A 21,638-nucleotide genomic window follows, 5' to 3' on the forward strand; every position below is an offset into this window, starting at 1 on the left:
CTCAAAAACATGATCCTTGGAAAGTGTAAAACAGAATCACCTGGACAAAAAGGTAAATTCCTAGTCTTACTGATGTACTAAATTAGAATCTAAGGGAGAAACCTGAGTATCTGTATTTAGAGATCTTCATCTTCATCCTCTCTGAGTCCCTTCACATGATTCGCATTAAATTTTGAGATCCTCTGCAAGGTATTCAAATAAAATTTTAGATCTGTAATTCAACTATACTAAATGTTTAAAACAAGTAAATTAACATCTTATAAAATACACAAAATAAGTACCTCTAGCTCTCTTTTCCAGAATCTAAAATGAAATGAAAGAAGCAAATGTGTTGTCAACAGAACCCATTTGATGTGAGTGAAAAGGAGGTTTGGTGTTTACTTTATTCTGGTTCAACTTAAAACTCAAGCCAAATACTATAATGTTACAAGATTCAGCAAATGATCTGAAATGGAAGTGCTCTGCAAGCCTCTCATAAGGATTAGTGACTGTGGCCAAAGTGATGATGCTGTGACACTTTGTGCATAGTCAGGTCACTTATTAATAATGTACAACTGCCCATGATTGAATTTTCTGCCGTGAATGAGGCAGGGAAGTCTAGTTCATGTTGAAGAAATCAGAAACTAATCAAAAGCAGAAAAACTTTGCTATTTGGAATTGGCCCAATATGGTAGTTATTTTGAAAGCTCATGGGGGGTAGTTATTTTGAAAGCTTATTTTGAAAGAACATGCAATTCTAATCAAAATAATTATTTAAACTTTCATAGAAGGCACTCTACAAAATCAAACTAAGAAGTAAAACTATCATTTATTAGTATAGAGAGTGAAGTAACATATATGTATATTATATATTAGTTTATTTAAAATATATATTTTGTGTTCCCTGTTCTAACATTTAGAATTTTGAAAAAGACAAAAACAATTAATCTCAAGGATCAAAAACCTAATTCAATATATGGGTTATAGCAATGAACTTAACTCAGCAAGTATTAATTAGTTGACTGATTTTAACACTATCTCAAAAAGGTCAGTCAGACCTTTTTGAACCTTTTTAAACGAAAATAAAATAGAAGAAAAAATGTATTGCTAGCATTAGCAAGAGTATGTTATAAATTAACCAACTGGCTGATGTTGGCATTAGATGGTTAAACAGATAATGCCCAAGTGCATTAATCATAAGTCAATTAATGCAACCAATATTGCAATTGTCTAGGTAATTTCAAAGTTTATCATGGCTTGGATATTATCCACAATAGAAATATGTATGCGTATACATACAAACATACACACATATACTTAATTGTTTATATTTAAGGTACACAACAAGATGTTTTTGTTATACATATACATAGTAAACTGATTACTACAGTCAAACAAATCAGCATATCAATCTCATATGTTTATTTTTGTGTTAAGAACACCTAAAATCTACTCTCTTAGCAAATTTTCAACATGCAATATGATTTTTTTTTTTATTTTTGAGACAGAGTCTTGCTCTGTTGCCCAGGCTGGAGTGATGTGGCGTGATCTCAGCTCACTGCAAACTCTGCCTCCTGTGTCAAGCAATTCTCCTGTCTCAGTCTCCCTAGTAGGTGGGATTATAGGTACACGCCACCATGCCTGGCTAATTTTTTTTTTTTTTTTTCAGTAGAGATAGGGTTTCCCCATGTTGGCCAGGCTGGTCTCAAACTCCTGACCTCAAGCAATCCTCCTGCCTCGGCCTCCCAAAGTGCTGGGATTACAGGCATGAGCCACTGTGCCAGCCTCAGCATACAATATTATTAACTACATGCCATACATTAAATCACTAGACTTATTCATCCTATATAACTGCAACTTTGTATGTACCTTTTGACCTACACTCCTTATTCCCCACTCTCTGTCCCTATCCACTTTTCTACTCTCTTTTGCAACACATTCAACTTTTTTTAGGTTCCACATGTGAGATTATAATACACATGACACACATAATAATAGGAAAATTAGTCAAGATCTGTTCGTGAGCAATAGTAAGTAGATTTTTTTGTCATACAGTTTCTTAGGTTCCATCACATTCGTTGTAAGGGATATCTTTTTGGTATTAGATTCTGTCTTATGTCTCTGAAAATTACTTCCTAAAATTCTCTAACAGGTAAGAATATTCTGAGTTTATCCTTCTACTAGTTTACATTTTGTTTGTACTTCAGATTTAAAACACACATATGCATGTTCTTCATTTGGAGTTGCTCTAAGAATCACTAGAAGCTCACAATAACATCACTCACTTATGGAGAATTTTGCATAAATGATAATTTGGATGCAGTCTAAGAAGATTTCATTTCGAAAATCTAACAGACTCTCTTTCCAAAATCAGCCTTCACCTACAAGGAGATTCCACAAATGGGTTAAGGCAACATTCTAGAGTGGTTCCACTATATACTTTCTGAGATGTTTAGTAATAATGATACCTTGAAGAGTTCAGAACCTTTCATAAAGACAGAGAAGAGATACATAGCAATTAGGCCCTTGTTCTCTAAATTCTGTTTTCATATTCCATATGTTGCTTTTACTCAGTACAACTCATTAATAGCAAGTTTCTCAACTGTTTGATTTGCAGGCAATTCTAAATTCACAGAAAGTTGACTCTGAACAAAACTCTTGCTTCCCAAACCAAATTATACTTAAAATCTCATTTGCCATAATTTTGTAGAACCAATTCCTACCTGTAACTTTCAATTCAGTTGTTCGTCTTACAAGTTTTCCTTCATATTTAAGTTCACATGTGTAATTTCCTCCATCTTCCTCTTGAACTTCTTGGATCAGAAGAGCATTTCCTTTCTGTATTATTATGCTTCTCCACATTTTTGGCTTGCATTCCTGCAGATAAAATATTTGCAAGTAAGCAAAAAATAAAAGTTCATGGACTACATCTCAGTACCGGCAAGTTAGTACTTTTACTTTTTTGTATTCTTCTCTTTCGTTTTCAAAATATGTAACTAAGGAGTCAAGTCAATGACCAAGAAAAATCACAAATGTGTCCTATTGTATCCAATTCTAATATCACAACTATCGCACTATAAACCACTTTAAAGGCCTGACCTCAGGAGCAAGAAGTCTTTAGAAACATTCTGAATAAAATAAATAGAATAGCATAGAAGCTCCCCAAATACAAGAGAGGTATAGCAGAACCTTAACAGTCACTAAATATTATAATATCCTGGTTCTTTCTATTTGACAGGGATATTTCCTAAGAGTCCTAAGAGAATATGGTTCACTTAGCCACTTAGTATACTTCAGGGGAGTGTTAGGCATTATTAAACATTCATAATAGGATTTTATATTGGCAATGAAGTTTACAATTGTTTCATTAATTACTCCTTATTATGAAAACTGATACTAGTATTCCAGAATCTCCCTTCTTGTAATCAAGAAATCCATGTGGGGGTAGAGAGGGAAGGAATATAAAAAATTAAGGACTTCTCTAGAAACATAGGTAGGTAAAATGAGGACACACTTTGTTATAGTAACAGCCTGGAGATATCATCCACTTACTTTCTGAGTTCAGTGATACACAACAAGATTTGGGTTTTGAAGCCAATTATCTTACTCTCCTGATAGGAATGTGAGGGAATCTTGCAACCGAGATTGGACTTCCCTAGAAAGGAATGTTTAATACTTTTCCAGAAAGTGACAAGGATATAACAATAGCCAAGTATGTAAGAATATTCAGGCAATTATCTTTGACTTTTAGGAATTTTTTCAGACTACTTATTAGATATTGCCTCATTCTGGCTATCATTCACCTCAAATGTCCTACCAAAGTGGTAGCCAAATGCTGTACAAACATCAGTCGAGGTGTAGGGGATAACTGTTAGGGAGTGTTGAATATTCAAGGTAATAAATATTTTATTGCCAGGCATGGTGGTTCACGCCTGTAATCCCAGCACTTTGGGAGGCTGAGGCAGGCGGATCACTTGAGATCAGGAGTTTGAGACCAGACTGGCCAACATGGTAAAACCCTGTCTCTACTAAAAATACAAAAATTAGCTGGGCATGGTGGCACGTGCCTGTAATCCCAGCTACTCGAGAGGCTGAGGCAGAAGAATCTCTTGAATCCAGGAGGCAGAGTTTGCAGGGAGCTGAGATCATGCCATTGCACTGTATTCTGGGTGACAAGAATGAGACTCTGTCTCAAAAAAAAAAAAAAAAAAAAGTATTTTATCATGTAAATTCTGTCTGTCAGTTAAGGCAATAAATAAATTGATTTTGAGGTAGATGATGTGAACAATAGTTGAGAGCACTTTTTACTTTCCCACTATGGTGTATACAACATCTACATCTACCACTCCTCACCCCTGCCGTCCATACACATATCTTAAACATTCACGTAAAGTTAGAATCTGTGCTGACTCTCAATCCCCAGCTGTGAGTGCTTGTGTATTTGTGTGCACATATATGTGTGTGTACATGTGTGTGTAAGTGATCTGAGACAGCAAGTACCCATTTTTTTCATAACATTTTTTTCTTTCATGTTAGCAGGAGTTTTGACAACAAAACACACAAAGTGGTGCTTAAATTCACAGGTATAATATTTAAGAGATAAGCTTGCTTTATGTTCTATACAACTACCCACACACATTGTCAGAGAGTAAATAAAAGTAATACTATTGAGGGCATGCAGATATAAGGCTGCTTCACTCCCTAGGGTCTTCCTGAAGAACAGTTAAGGGCCTGTCTGAAATTATATTACATACCATGTCGGGCAAGGTTTATCACCTATATGAGATTTGCTTCTGAGTTAAACCTTGGGATATAAGGTTTCTGGGAAAATGAAGAAGAAAGTCTGAACACAGAGAAAAAGAAACAGCCCAGCTGCCACTGCCGTCATACAATAATAATCCTCAATTATTTTCGCATTGCTTCCAACTCTGATAGCCTCAGATTTCTAAAGAATCGTTCTGAAGGTCATTAAACAAAAATATGGTCCCTCTGGGCATTTTGAGAGGAAAGGAAAATGAAAACTGAGCTGCTGCACTTTCACACAACAGTGGTGGGGGTGGGAAAACAAGCCCACACACTCATTCAAAGACAAATGGTGTCATTTTCTAATGTCATTTTGGGGAAAGTCCATATGCAATTAATTCTAAGAATTTTCATTTTCTCTGCTCATTGTTGTGCTTTTTTTCCCCAGGAAATAAAAACTAAAGAGTGTATAGGAATTAGAAAATAACTCCTGGTGAAGAACAGCCTGGAATCTCTATATGTTCTTTGGGATAGATCAAGACAGTCCTATGTGCTTTCCATGCTGCCATCTAGCCTTATAAAGGGTTCTTTGTATCCAAGAGAGGACTTTTATTTTTTTTTAATTGTGGCATAAGAAAATGTTGTCTTCAGGTCACCAACATCCCTCTGGAGACAATGTAGTATAGATGAAAAGGCAAACGGCTTTAGGATAAGACATCTCTAGGTTAAAATGTGGGGTTCCCCCAAGTTCTGTGATCTTCACCAAATTTGCTTATGTGAATAATATTCACTACCATGTGAGCAGCCAGAATTCAGAGGCTTGCAGATTTATTCATTACATTCTTGTTGGGCAGCACTATAAGGAGTGGTCATACAACACAGACAATTCCTAAAGGTTCCCAAACCTTTCTCATACTCAATTATATTTCTTTAGAACCTTCAGCTCTGCTTGGTGAAAACTGGTGCTAATGAACTAATCAGATAGAAAGAAATCTTCACTAATTGGCTAACTACTGACCACAAAATAATACTTTAACTTATGGAAAATGTATGGCTCCTAAGAGGCCAAACACTAATTTTAGTAGGTGGGAAGAGGAACTATATTTTGGTCAGAAGAGCTTTTATACTACCTTTCCCATCACACTACATAGATGATCATCCTGCCTCCACTAATACATCTTTTGCAAAGTTACTTTGTTGGTTATTCTACCTCAGTCTGGATGCTTATATAGACTCTCAGAAGTCTTCCAGGTTCTTGGTTCCATTATTGGCACTCTTTCTCCCCTAAGCTGCTGGCTGCTAGGCTTACTGCTGTCATTGCTTCTCTCCTGCTCACTAACTCCCTAATGAACAGACAGTATTGCCATATGTAGTAGTCTGTTCTCGTGCTGCTATGCAGAAATACCCAAGACTGGGTAATTAATAAAGAAAAGAGGCTTAATTGACTCACAGTTCTGCATAGCTGGGGATGCTTCAGGAAACTTACAATCATGGAGGAAGACACCTCTTCACAGGGTGGCAGGAGAGAGAATGAGTGCCCAGCGAAAGGAGAAGCCCCTTATAAAACCATCAGATCTCGTGAGAACTCACTCACTATCATGAGAACAGGATGGGGGAAACCATCCCCATGATATCAATTATCTCTACCTGGTCCCTCCCATGACACATGAGGATTATGGGAACTACAAATTCAAGATGAGAGTTGAGTACAGACACAGCCAAAGCATATCACCATACCCCACTGCTCCAGATGTGTTTAATTCTAGTAACACACTAGGCAAAGAATTTGAAGTGTGTAGGTCAAGCCTCAAGATGGTTGTCTGAGGCCAGGACAAACCACCAAAGGCTCAAATTTGAGCAGTCCCCTAATACTGAACTCACTGTGTGATCCCCCTACTATTTATTGTCCCTGGGACTATTAAACCTCATCAACTTGAAAATTTTGCTGAGAGCCCATCTTGCCAGAGTTGCTTAAGTTCAACAATCAGATCCTTTTTGTGGCCTGGCTATCCCCTCATAAAGTAGTTTGTTGTAGGAAATCCTTACCCAGTCAACATAATATCAACACTTGAAGCCCAGCTTTTTTCCCCTCCCTCCCCACCTTCCTAGGTGGCAAATGTCCTGTGCCAGTAGTTGCTGGGTTGAAAGCCCAGAATACACAACTGAGACATCTGTTTACTAAGAACCCTAAAGTAACCTGTTGCCAGCCAAATTTGGATCTTGGAGTTTCCAACCTGAAATATTTACCACTGTACTCATAGTCTACTTCTGAGATATCATCATTATACCTACAGGTGTTTTTTAAATCCATTTGATTTGGTGGTTATGGTTACTTTGTGCCATTCAGAGCACAAGATTCATTCCTCATGGCAAGAACATCAGGAAGATTGATTTTAATATTTCTTCTGATTCTGAGGTTTAACCACAAAGCAGCTATGCGACCATAAACTAATCATGTAACTTCTAGTCCTTAAACACCTTTTATCGAATACCCAACATCTACCCCTTAGGCCAACTTTTCTCCTTCCCCCTGGAGACTGTACTCTCCCAAAGGGCATCTAAACATCTGTTTAAAAATCTTTAGGGGGCCAGGCGCAGTGGCTCACGCCTGCGATCCTAGCATTTTGGGAGGCCAAGGCGGGTGGATCACGTGAGGTCAGGAGTTCGAGATCAGCCTGATCAACATGGATAAACTCCTTCACTACTAAAAATATAAAATTAGCTGGGCATGGTGGTGCATGCCTGTAAACCCAGCTACTCGGGAGGCTGAGGCAGGAGAATCACTTGAACCTAGGAGGCAGAGGTTGCGGTGAGCCAAGATTGCACCATTGCACTCCAGCCTGGGCAACAAGAGTGAAAATCCATCTCAAAAGAAAAAAAAAAATCTTTAGGGAAACTGAACTGTCTGCAGTTTAAAGATGGAGGAGACAATTAGGAGTACGATTGCCAATTAGGTATGAACCTTGTCCTTTTCAACCTATCTCTACTCCAAATGCCTAGGATAACCAACTACAAGGAGTCCTTCCCTTCCAAGCTCTATTTCTCCAATTTTCTACCTTCACAGTCTTAATGTTGATATTGGTAGCCCACAGTGGTTAAGAACATAAGTTCTAGACTAAACACTTGTATTAGAATCCCAAGTAGTATGTTTTGGAGCATGCTACTAAATCAGTCTAAGCCTCAGTTGCTTCACCTATTAAAAAAAAACAGGTGGTGATAATATTTACCAATTGGGGTGATTATAAAGATTAACTGAGGTGATATATGTAAATGCTCTGTAATATAAGGCATCACATGCTAAAACTACTCAATAAATATTAACTGTTATTCTATTATTTTTATTACTTTTAGTACTTTGCTTTCAGGTTATACATGTATTATGATATATTAATGATCATCAGGAGTTAATGTGATTCAAATTTCTATAGCAGCATAGCGACAATACTTTAACCTAAAGTTATCATTCTAAGGCTGAGATTAACTTCTGGTTTCCAGTCTGACATGCAAAGGGCTTAGAAGTCATCACTACTATCCTCACAACAAGAAAAAAGCCAAACAAACTGAACATCAATAACCATTTTCAGATCCATCAGATAACTGAGGTCACAAAGAAAACTACTACACCAAAAACTGGAGAGACAGGAGAATATAGAGAATCACAGCTCACTGGGAGCAGAAACAGCTTCATGAGCCAGCAACTGGTATGAACTCTTTACACTTTTCTAGCCCTTCACATGGAGAAGGAAACTATCCAACTCTAGCTCCTTTTAGCCTTTGAAGTGGAGGAAGAAACAAAGCCAGCTCTAGCCCTTCTAGCCTTTCTGTCTCAAGTAGTGGGTGGGAGAGAAGCTGAGAAGCACTTGTGGTCACAGTTCAGAGACACGGTTCACTAAAAAGCTGAGACCTAGTCATAATATTATATAGCACTTACCCTCACCCTGTATCTTACCAACACATCAATTAGGACTCCTGTCTAATAATAGGGCATCACAGTTTAGAGAACTGCACAACTCACACCTTATTTAAGAAGTCTCTAAGGAAACCCAAAGACAATAGAAGAATGAAGAACGAGGACACCAGAAAGAATTGTAGTCTCTAACACCAACAATTATAGAAAACAGTAAAAACAGCCTTAGTCTTAGCCAGAAAAATTTAAAAACCTCACACTAAAGGCCTATTTATCTCAGTTCCTTTTTACCCAGTCAGTATATCATGTCTGGGTTTCAATGAAAAATTACAAGGTATACCAAGACAAAAGACAAAACAAACAAACAAACAAACAAACAAAAACCAGCTTGAAGAGAGAACAAATATCAGAAATAGATTAAGATATGAAGTGGCCAGGATGGCTGACTAGAAGTAGCTAGCACGTGTGGCCCATAGAGGAAAAGAAGAGGTGAGTAAATACAATACCTTCAACTGAAACATCCAGGTACTCACATTGGAACTAATCAAGAAAACAACTTGACCTGTGGAGAATGAAGAAAAGCAAGACAGGACAATGGCCCACCTGGAAGCAACATGGAGCCAGGAGAACCTCCCCTGCACAGAGAAGTGGTGAGTGAATGTGTGACCACAGGAAACCACGCTTCTCCCACGGATCTTTGCAACCCTCGGATCAGCAGATCTCCATATGAACCCACTCCACCAGGGCCTTCAGTCTAACAGAAGGAGCTACGTGGAGCCTTGGCAGAGCAGCCACTCAAACATGTGAGGAGACCCTGGAGTCTTATATACTTGGGCTTTCCAGAAAGAGTAGCTGCAGCTCTGGCAAAGTGGAAAGTTAGACTTCCCTACATACCCCTAGGAAAGAGGCTGAACCCAGGGGACTGAGCAGCAACAGCCTACAGGCCCCACATCCACAGCACCTAACAGAATAAGGCTTGGAATTCCAGCTAGCCACTGGTAGGGGCATTGCACCTCCCTAAAAAGGAGCTCCCAGGGTCGGGGGCAGGGGGAGTCGTTGCTGTTTGGGTGACTTAGCCATTCCAGCCTGCAGGCTTTGGAGAGTCTTAGCTGACCAGGGATGTAAGGGATCCCCCAGCACAGCACAGCTGCTCTACCAAAACATGGCCAGACTGCTTCTTTAAGTGGATCCCTGATCCTACTCCTCCTCCTCACTGGACGGGACCTCCCAAACTGGGCCTGCGGCCACCCCTGCTGGTATTCTCCAGTCAACAGAGATTTGTAACCATCCCGGGATGGAGATCCAAGAGGGAGGGGTGAGCCACCATCGTTGCTGTTTGGGTGACCTAGCCATTTCAACCTTCAGGCTTTGGAGAGTCCCAGCTGGCCAGAGGCAGAAGGGATTCACCAGTGAAAAAACAGCTGCTCTACCAAAATGTGGCGAGACTGCTTCCTTAAGTGAGTCCCCAATCCCACTCCTACTCATTGGGCGGGATCTCCAAAACTGGGCCTCCAGTCACCCCTGTCGGTGTTCTCTGGCTAACAGATTTTTAACCTCCCTGGGACTAAGCTCTCAGAAGGAGGGGTAGGCCATCATCCTTGCTGTTTGGGCAACTTAGCTGTTTCAACTTTGGGGCTTTGGAATGTCCAAGGCAACCAGGGACTAGAGCAGACCTCCAGCACAGCAGAGCTGCTCTACCAAAACCAGGGACTAGAGCAGACCTCCAGCACAGCCAGGCTGCTTTTTTAAGCAAGTCCCCAATCCCATTCCTCCTTGCTGAGCGGGAGCTTCCAACCAGGATCTCCACACACCTCCTTCAGGTGACTTTGGGCCAGCAACAGATCCATACCTCCCTGGGACGAAGCTCCCAGAGGGAGAAGCAGGCTGCCATCTTTGCTGTTTTGTAGCCTCCACTAGTGATACCTTCAGGTACTAGAAAATCCAAGGTGACTACGGACTAACGCAGGCCCCCAGCATACTACAGCAGCCCTATGGAAAATTGACCAGACTGTTATGTGGGTTCCTATTCCCATATCTCCTTACCAGGCAGGTCCTCCAGGCATGGGCCTCCAGTCACTACCTACCAGAGCTATCGAGCAAGTAGAAACTTGGCAACTTCCTGGACAGAGTCTCCAAGGACAACTGAAAACCTCTGTGAGACTACCTCTGTAGTGGAACGGCCCTTGCTACCATCAGACTATGGAGGAAATATGCTAAGTACCTTTTCCACACCACCAACAAGCTGCAGTTTACCCAAGGAGAGGAGGCTAGTCTATCTCCCACAGGTGCCACACATTCCCCACTACTTGGCACCAGACATGGAAGTCCTGGCTTGGACCCACAGCACAGGCCCTTGATCCTAGGCTGATTGTACTAAGCCATTGCTGACCTGCATCTCTCTCAAGTGGAGCTCCCAGGAGACAAGCAAATGATCCTTGGCCACAACCACTACTAAGGTCCCTTCCTCTGCTGCTTCCAAGTTGGGGAAAAAAACAAAACACTGAGATCACCCCAGAGCTACTATGAGAAGCCCAGTAGTGCCAAGTTGCAATCTACAGCCAGCACTCAAAGGAGAGAGGAATCCACTTTCAGAGAATTGAGAGGGAACAAGGCTCCAAATGTGAGGAAACATAGGAAAGCCACACAACTGAGCAAGAGTGTACCAACTGACCAATAAGCCTATGTGCCACCTGCTGGATCACACTCCAAACCTTCAACATTAAAAATACTTCATTAACATACCCCCTTTGAAACCAGAGACAGGAAGTCAGCTTCAGATAAAGACCCTGCACAAAGCCTCAGCCCAGTGAAAACATCCAGAAACATCTATTGACTGCACTCAATCTACATGGCAGTTAAAGGAACATCCACAGGCAGAGATGAGAAAGAACCAATGCATGAACTCCGTTAACTCAAATGGCCAGAGTGTTGTATGTCCTACAAACAAATGCATGAGTTCTCCCATAAGAGTTCTTAACCAGGCTGAACTGGCAGGAATGACAGAAATAGCATTCAGAATATGGATAGGAACAAAGATAATTGAGATTGAGGAGGATGAAAAAACCCAGTCCAAGGGAAATAATCACAATAAAATGATACAGGAGCTGAAGGACAAAATAGCTCGTATAAGAATGAACTTAACAGGTATGACAGAGCTAAATAACACAATACAAGAATTTCACAATGTAATCACAAGTATTAATAGCAGAATAAAGCAACCTGAGGAAAGAATCTCAGAACTTGAAGACTGATTCTTTGAATTAACAGTCAGACAAAAATAAGGAAAATAGAATAAAAAGGAATGAACAAAACATTCAAGAAATATGGGATTATGTAAAGAGGACAAATCTATGAATCACTGGCATCTCTGAAAGAAGAGAGGAGAAAGCAAACAACTTGGAAAACGTATTTCAGGATATCGTTCATGAAAACCTCCCCAACTTTGCTAGAGAGGCCAAGTATCAAATTCAGGAAATACAGAAAACTCCTGCAAGATTCTCCACAAGAAGATCATCCCCAAGATACATAATTGTCAGATTTTCCAAGGTCAAAGTGAAAGAAAGAATGTTAAAGACAGCTAGAGAGAAAGGGCAGGTCACCTACAAAGGGAATCCTTTGGCTAACAGCAGACCTCCCAGCTGAAGCTCTACAAGCCAGAAGAGATTGGGGACCTACATTCAACATTCTTAAAGAAAAAAATCTTCAACCAAGAATTTCATATTCAACCAAACTAAGCTTCCTAAATGAAGGAGAAATAAGATCCTTTTCAGATTAGCAAATGTTTAGAGGATTCATTACCACCAGACCTGCCTTACAAGAGATCTTGAAAACAACAATAAATATAGAAAGAAAAGACCACTGCCAGTTAATACAAAAACACATTTAAACACATAGAGCAGTGTCACTGTAAAGCAACCAGATAAACAAGTCAACATAATAACCAGCTAACAGCACAATGACAGGATCAAATTCACACATATTAATACTAATATTGAATGTAAAAGAGCTAAATGGCTTACTTAAAAGGCTCAGAGCAGAATGGTAAGCTGGATAAAAACTCAAGACCCAATTGTATGCTGTCTTCAAAAGACCTATCTCACATGTAATGATACTCATAGGCTCCAAATAAAGGTGAAGGAAAATCTACCAAGCAAATGGAAAACAGAAAAAAAGCAGGGGTTGCAATTCTAATTTCAGACAAAGCAGATTTCAAACCAACAAAGATTAAAATATAGAAAAGGGTATTACATAATGGTAATGGGTTTAATTTAACAAGAAGACCTAACTATCCTAAATATGTATGTGCCTACCATAGGGGAACCCAGATTCATAAAGCAAGTTCTTAGAGACCTACAAAGATACATAGACTCCAACACAATAATAGTGGGAGACTTAAACACCCCACTGAGTATTAGACAGGTAATCAAGGCAGAAAATTAACAAAGATATTCAAGACCTGAACTTAACATTGGACCAAATGGATCTCATAGACCTTTACAGACCTCTCCACCTGAAAACAACAGAATATATATTCTTCTTATTGGTACATGGCACATACTCTAAAGCCAACCACATAATTGGACATAAAACAATCCTCAACAAATGTAAAAAAATCAAAATCATACCGAACACACTTTCAGACCACAGTGTAATAAAAACAGAAGTTAAGACTATGAAAATCACTTAAAACCATACAGTTACATGGAAATTAAACAATATGCTCCAGAATGACTCATGGGTAATTTATGAAATTAAGGCAGAAATTAAGAATTTCCTTGAAAATAATGAGAACAAAGATACAATATACCAGAATCTCTGGGACACAGCTAGAGCAGTGTTAAGGAGAGATTCAGAGCACTCAATGCCTACTCAATCAAATAGTGAGAAAAGTTTCAAATTAACAACCTAACATCAAATCTGAAAGTGATAAGCAAGAACAAATCAACTCCAACACTAGCAGAAGACAAGAAATAACAAAAATTAGAGCTGAACTGAAGGAAATTAAGACACAAAAACCATTCAAAAGTTTTCTTGAAAACATTAATAAAATAGATAGCCCACTAACTAGACTAATAAAGAAGAAAAGAGAGAAGATCCAAATAAACACAATTGGAAATGATGAAGGAAATGTTACTGCTGATGCCACAGAAATAAAAACCCCCATCAGAAACTACTAGAAACACCTATATGTACACAAATTAGAAAACCTAGAAGTGACATATAACTTCCTAGACACATACAACCTTCTATGACTGAGCCAGGAAGAAACTGAATCCTTGAACAAACTAATAATGAGCTTTGAAATTGAATCAACAGGCCAGGCACAGTGGTTCACACCTGTAATTCTAGCACTTTGGGAGGCTGAGGCAGGTGGATTGCCTGAGCTCAGGAGTTTGAGAACAGCCTGGGCAACATGGTGAAACCCTGTCTCTACTAAAATACAAAAAAATTAGCTGGGTGTGGTGGCAGGTACCTGTAATCCCAGCTACTTGGGAGGCTGAGATAGGAGAATCGCTTGAATCCAGGAGGCGGAGGTTGCAGTGATCCGAGATCGCACCATTGCACTCCAGCCTGGGTGACTGAGAGAGACTCCGTCTCAAAAACAAAAACAAAAACAAAAACAAAAGAAAAGAAAGGAAAAAGAAGAAATTGAATCAATAATAAATAGCTTATCCACAAAAGCAGAAGAAGAAGAAGAAAAAAAAAAAAAAGCTCAGGACTTGATGGATTCATAGCCAAATTCTACCAGACATACCAATAAGAGCTGGTACCATTCCTACAGAAACTATTCCAAAAAATTGAGGAGGAGGGATTCCTCCCAAACTCATTCTATGAAACCATCATTGTTCTGATAACAAAACCTGACAGAGACACAACAACAACAAACTTCAGACTGATATCCTTGATGTACTTCGATGCAGAAATCCTCAACAAAATACTTGCAAACAAAATCCAGTAGCACATCTAAAGTTAATACACCATGATCAAGCAGGCTTCGTCCCTGAGATGCAAGGTTGGTTCAACACATGCAAATCAATAAATGTGATTCATCAGATAAACAGAATTAAAGACAAAAACCACATGATTATCTCAACAGACAAAGAAAAGGCTTTTGATAAAATTCAATACCACTTCATGTTAAAAACTGTCAATACCCCAGGTATTGAAGAACATATCTGAAAATAATAAGAACCATCTATGGCAAACCCATAGCCAACATCATACTGAATGGAAAAAGCTGGAAGCATCCCCCTTGAAAACTGGCACAAGACAAGGATGCTCTCTCTCACCACTCCTATTCAACATAGTATTGGAAGTTCTGGCCAGGGCAATCAGGCAAGACAAAGAAATAAAGGGCATCCAAATAGGAAGAGAAGAAGTCAAACTATCTCTGTTTGCAGACAACATGATTATATATCTGGAAAACCCCATTGTCTCAGCCCAAAAGCTCCTTCAGCTGATAAACAACTTCAGCAAAGTTTCAGCAACGTTTGATTTATAAACTTTTATATTCCTCTGGCATATACCCAGTAATGGGATTGCTGGGTTGAATGGTATGAAATTAAGACAAACATCAAAAAGTTGAAAATATGAGAAAAATGTTAAATCAATGTATAAAATCACCAGCATTAACATACACCAACAACAGGCAAACTGAGAGCCAAATTGTAAAAGCAGTCCCATTAAAAATTGCCACAAAAATAATAAAATACCTAGGTGTATAGCTAACCAGAGAGGTGAAAGATCTTTACAATAAGAATTACAAAACACTCCTCAAATAAATCAGAGAAGATGCAAACACATGGAAAAACATCCCATGCTTATGGATAGGAAGAATCAATATTAAAATTGCCCTACTACCCAAAGCAATTTATAGATTCAATGCTATTCCTATCAAATTACCAATGACATTCTTCAGAGAACTAGAAAAAACTGCTTTGAAATTCATAAGGAACCAAAAAAGAGCCCAAAGAGACAAGGCGATTCTAAGCAAATAGAATAAAGCTGGAGGCATCATGTTAAATGACTTGAAACTATACTACAGGGGTACAGCAACTAAAATAGCAGGGTGCTAGTACAAAAACAGGCATATAGACTAATGGAAAGAATAGAGAGCCAGAAATAAGACCACACATCTATGACCATCTGATCTTCGACAAAGTTGCCAAAAACAAGCAATGGGGAAAGACTCCCTTTTCAATAAACGATGCTGGGACAACTGGCTAGTCATATGCAGAAGATTGAAGCTGGACCCCTTCCTTACATCATATACAAAGGTTAACTCAAAATGGTTTAATGAATTAAATGTAAAACCCAAAACTATAAAAACTCTGGAAGATAAACTAGGCAACACCATTCAGGACATAGACACAGGCAAAACTTTCATGACAAAAACACCAAAAGCAATCACAACAAAAGCAAAAATTGACAAGTGGGGTCTAATTAAGCTTAAGAACTTCTGCACAGCAAAAGAAACTTTCAACAGTGAAAACAGGCAATCTACAGAATGGGAGAAAAATTTTGCAAATTTTGCATATGACAAAGGTCTAATATCCAGCATCTGTAAGGAACTTAAACAAATCTCCAAGAGAAAAATAAACAACCCCATTAAAAAGTGGGCAAAGGACATGAACATACACTTTTCAAAAGAAGACATACATGCGACCAACAAGCATATGAAAAAATGCTCGACATCACTGATCATTAGAGAAATGCAAATCAAAGCCACGATGAAATATTATCTCACACCAGTCAGATAGCTATTACCAAAAAGTCAAAAAATAACAGATGCTGGTGAGGTTGTGGAGAAAAAGGAACACTTATACACTGTTGGTGGGAATGTAAATTAGTTCAACCATTGCGGAAAGCAGTATGATGATTCCTCAAAGAGCAAAACAGAAATACCATTTAACCCAGCAATACCATTACTGGGTATACACCCCGAGGAATATAAATCACTCATTCTACCATAAAGACACATGCACACAAATGTTAATTGCAGCACTATTCACAATAGCAAAGATGTAGAATCAATCTAAATGCTCATCAATGACAGATTGGATAAAGAAAATGTGGTACGTATTCACCATGGAACACTATGCAGCCATAAAAAAGAATGATATCTTGTCTTTTGTGGAAACATGGATGGAGCTGGAGGCTATGGTCCTTAGCAAACTAATGCAGGGAATGAAAACCACATATCATATGTTCTCACTTGTAAGTGGGAGCTAACTGATAAGAACATATGAACACAAAGAAGAAAACAACAGACACTGGGGTCTACTTAAAGGTGGAAGGAGAGTAGCAGAAAAGACAACTATTGGATACTGGGCTTAATACCTAGGTGATGTAAAATACCTCGACACCTGTTTGTTCTGTAAAACAAACCCCTGTGGCACATGTTTACCTATGTAACAAACCTTCACAAGTACCCCTGAACCTAAAATAAAAGTTAAAAAAAAAAAAAAAAACCAGACTCAGATATGGCAGAAATTGTATATTTCCCAGATTGGGAACTTAAAATAAGTATGATTAAAATGTTAACACCTCTGATGGAAAAAGTAGACATCATGTAAGAGTAGATGGGTAATGTAAGCAGAGAGATGGAAGCTTACAAATAATCTGAAGGAAATGCTAGGAATCAAAACACTGTAATAGAAATAAAATAATGCCACTGAAGGGCTTATTAACAGACTTTAAATAGCTGAGGAAAGAACCAATGAGTTTGAATATAATGTCAATAGAAACTTCCCAACAAGAAAAGGAAGGAGAGAGAGATGAATGGAAAAAAGTGGATCAGAATATCCAAGAACCGTGGAACTACAAAAGGTGTAACATAGGCATAATGGGAATACTAGAACAGGAAGAAATAGAGAAAGAAAAAGAAGAAATGTTTAAATTTCATTGCTGAGTCATTCATGTATTGGAGCAGACTGGGTCTGGGCAAGGGGATGGTGTGCAGGTGGGCTACTATGAGCATCTGAGCTGAGTTTTGAACAATATATAAAAGGCAGGCAGAACGTAGAAGACAGAAGGAACATGCGCAGAAGCACACAGATGGGAAAACACTTGAAGTAGAAAAAAAAAAGTTCCAAATAATTTTGCTCTGTTGAGAGTGGCTGGATTCAAATGTAAAGAACCTTATATTCCATTCTAAGATATTTGCACACTGTCAGGGTTCAAATCTCAGCTCTGCCACAGTGTAGCCTATCTCATAAGGCTTCACTAAAGATTGAGTCATGTAATGCATGAACATATTTGGCACATGTTAGGCCCTGCAAACACTCAATAAAAAGGAGCTGTCATCTAAATGATTTTATAGAATCATTAGAGTTCACTAAGAAGTGGCATCCTATGATCAGATGTGTATTTCTAAAAGATCATTGTGCTGGATACATTGAAGATAGACTGTAGGAAAGACATTGTGTAAGAAGCTTTAGTTTGCTTTGAACTGTTTGTATCCCTGGGATGCCATTAAAGATATACTCAAGCACCTTCTAAGCCTAGATTCTTAGAACAATTTGGGAAAGATCAAGAGTAAACTCTTGTTAAATTTTAAAAAGGCATGCCTGTTAAAAGATTACAAAGTTGACAAAAACAAATCATGTTGATAAAGCAAGAAAATATAACGTCAAAACCCAATGCTTGTAACAGTTTTATTCCTAATCAAAAAATGGCAACAATCCAAATGGTCATCAATTAGTGAATGGTTAAACGGTACATCTATGCAGTGGAATACTATTCAGCATAAAAAGAAATGAATTATTGATATATGTCACAACATAGATGGGTGTTAAATGCATTATGCTAAGTAAAGGAAGACAGACAAAAAAGCTACGTATCATATTATTCCATTTATATGACATTCTGGAAAATGGAAATTATAGGAATAGAAACAAAGGAATTTTTACCAAAGACTAAGGCTGGGGTGAGAGGATTGAATACAAAAGGACATACAGGAACTTGGAGTGACAGAACTGTTCCATATCTTGACTATGGTGTATACATTTGTCAAAACACATCAAATCACATTGTACATGTAAAACGGATGAATTTTGCTATTTGTAAATTATACATAATAATTTGACCTTTAAAAGAACCTCAGCCTTAAATTAGGGTATGAGATGTCTTAGGTAACTATATTTCTGGCTTCCACATTACTTTTCCATTTCTATAGTTGCAGCAAATCTCAAGTAAAGACTTTAATCATTAAAATTTTATAACATGTCTAGGGTATATAACAGCTATTAATTACATCTATTTTATATGTGGGGAAATTGAGGTCCAGTGATATTTAATTACTTATCCATGTTAATGGTAGTATGGTGATCAGAATCCAAGTCCTCAAACTTGAAGCCCAGTGCTTCTCATACATGCCAAATACCCATTCCTATTGTATTAGCCCATCTTTTTTATAATTTACAAACAGTTAAAAAAAAAAAAAACCTCCCCACTTCTAATGCCATATCTAGGAATAAAAGGAAGTACAAATGGATCTTAAATCTTGTGTCACTGACTATGGTTTCAGGGCACACCAAATTGAAGCCTTCATGAGCTTTGCAACTCATTTCTTCTGGATAAATATGTCTTTGAAAATTCTTGTTACAAGATTAAAAATTCAAGGGTGGCATACAATTTTATGGTTATGAAAGAAAGCACAGATTAATTTTGTTAGACTTCCAAAAGGGATTCAAAATCTCCAAGCATTTTGGGAAACCTTTTTTTTTTTTTTTAGCAAGCAAGCGTTGATCATTCAGACTGCGGTATTATGAGGTTTCTAATGACATTTTTTCCACCTTTAGAAAAACAGCCAGAATGCATAACAAGATAAATCAATGTAAAGCTCTTTTCTTTAAAAACTTAGCTCATTGAAATAAGTGATGGCATTTAGAAATGGTCATTCCTAAACCACTATTTTTGTAGATGAAATTAACTCTTATAATTCATTTAGAATTTTTCTTAAACAGGGTACAAGAATCAGAGATCTAATTTTTTTTCTAAGTAGATATTCAATTATGTCCACACCATTTTTAAATAAACCATCATCCTCCCTCCACCCACATTAAAATGAAATGTTACCTTTATTATATTCTACATTCTCATACATACGTATTTTTATCTGTTTCTGGATTCTCTATTCTACAGGTCAATTATCTTTTCCTTAGCTTACTGTTTCAATTGATGCTGCTTTGTAGTAAATGATAGCAACTCACAGAATATGTCCCCTCTCATGAATGCTTTTTTCCAATATTTTCTTGGCAATTCTGGTATATTCATTTATATTAACTGTGTAATTATGTTGTCCAGTTTCAAATAATTTATATTCTATCAAATTGTACTACTTACACATATTCTGGAAAAATTTATCTTTTATTCTTTGATATCTTCCCATGCAGGAACATGTTGTCTCTTCATTAATTTGGATCATATTTTGTGTCCTATAATACATTTTTAGGTTTTCTTTCTTAATCAATAGGCTTTAGTTTTAGTTTTAGGTTTATAGAAAGAAATGTGTGGAAAGTACAGGGTTTCCACATACCCTCCAAACTCTCACATCAAGTTTTCTAAATATTATTAACATTTTGCATTAATGTGATCAATTTGGTCTAATTGATGAATGAATGTTTATAGATTGTTATTAAAGAAGGTCCACAGTTAACATGAGGGTGCACTCTGTGTTTTGTACAATTCAACTGGTTTTGACAAAGTGAATAATTTCATGTGTCCATCATTACAGCATCATACAGAGTTGTTTGCCATCCTAAAAATTGTTTCCCACCCTAAAAATATTCTGTGATTCATATATTGATTCCTTCCTTCATATTTCCTCCACAATACCTTGGCAACCACTGATCTTTTTAATTCTCTCTATAGTACTACCTTTTCCAGAATGTCATATAGTTCTAAGCATACATTATGTACCCTTTTCAGACTGGCTTATTTCACTTACGGTTTCACATTTAAAGTTTCTCCATGTCTTTTCATGATTTGATACATCATTTTTACTTATATCTTAATATTATTTTATTATATGAATGTACCACAGTTTGCTTAGCCAGTCACAAAGGATGAAGGACATCCTGGTTGCATACAATTATTGGCAACTGTAAATAAAGATGCTATAAACATTTGTGTGTAGGTTTTTGTGTGGACAAAACTTTTCAACTAATTTTGGTAACTGCCTACAAGTGCAATTGCTGGACATTATGCAAAGCTTACTTTGAACTTTATTTATTTATTTTTTTATTATTATTATACTTTAAGTTCTAGGGTACATGTGCATAACGTGCAGGTTTGTTACATATGTATACCTGTGCCATGTTGGTGTGCTGCACCCATCAACTCGTCAGCACCCATCAATTCGTCATTTATATCAGGTATAACTCCCAGTGCAATCCCTCCCCCCTCCCCCTTCCCCATGATAGGCCCCGATGTGTGATGTTCCCCTTCCTGAGTCCAACTGATGTCATTGTTCAGTTCCCACCTATGAGTGTGAACATGCAGTGTTTGGTTTTCTGTTCTTGTGATAGTTTGCTAAGAATGATGGTTTCCAGCTGCATCCATGTCCCTACAAAGGACGCAAACTCATCCTTTTTTATAGCTGCATAATATTCCATGGTGTATATGTGCCACATTTTCTTAATCCAGTCTGTCACAGATGGACATTTGGGTTGATTCCAAGACTTTGGTATTGTGAATAGTGCCGCAATAATCAGGCAAGAGAAAGAAATAAAGGGTATCCAGTTAGGAAAAGAAGAAGTCAAATTGTCCCTGTTTGCAGATGACATGATTGTATCTTTAGAAAACCCCATTGTCTCAGCCCAAAATCTCCTAAAGGTGATAAGAAACTTCAGCAAAGTCTCAGGATACAAAATCAATGTGCAAAAATCACAAGCATTCTTATACACCGGTATCAGACAAACAGAAAGCCAAATCATGAATGAACTTCCATTCACAATTGCTTCAGAGAGAATAAAATACCTAGGAATCCAACTTACAAGGGATGTAA

General features: G+C 37.9%; 1 protein-coding gene across 1 annotated transcript in view; it reads right to left on the reverse strand.

Moving 5' to 3' along the window:
- IL1RAPL2 (interleukin 1 receptor accessory protein-like 2) overlaps positions 1-21,638 on the reverse strand; it is a 658,444-nt gene that overhangs the window by 577,897 nt on the left and 58,909 nt on the right. Inside the window, exon 3 of the mRNA XM_011958337.1 lies at positions 2,703-2,856. Within this exon, the coding sequence (XP_011813727.1) occupies positions 2,703-2,856 (154 nt within the window). The remainder of the gene's footprint in view (positions 1-2,702; positions 2,857-21,638) is intronic.

This window comes from Colobus angolensis, unplaced genomic scaffold (genome assembly GCF_000951035.1).
Source record: "Colobus angolensis palliatus isolate OR3802 unplaced genomic scaffold, Cang.pa_1.0 Scaffold469, whole genome shotgun sequence".
Classification (NCBI taxonomy): domain Eukaryota; kingdom Metazoa; phylum Chordata; class Mammalia; order Primates; family Cercopithecidae; genus Colobus; species Colobus angolensis.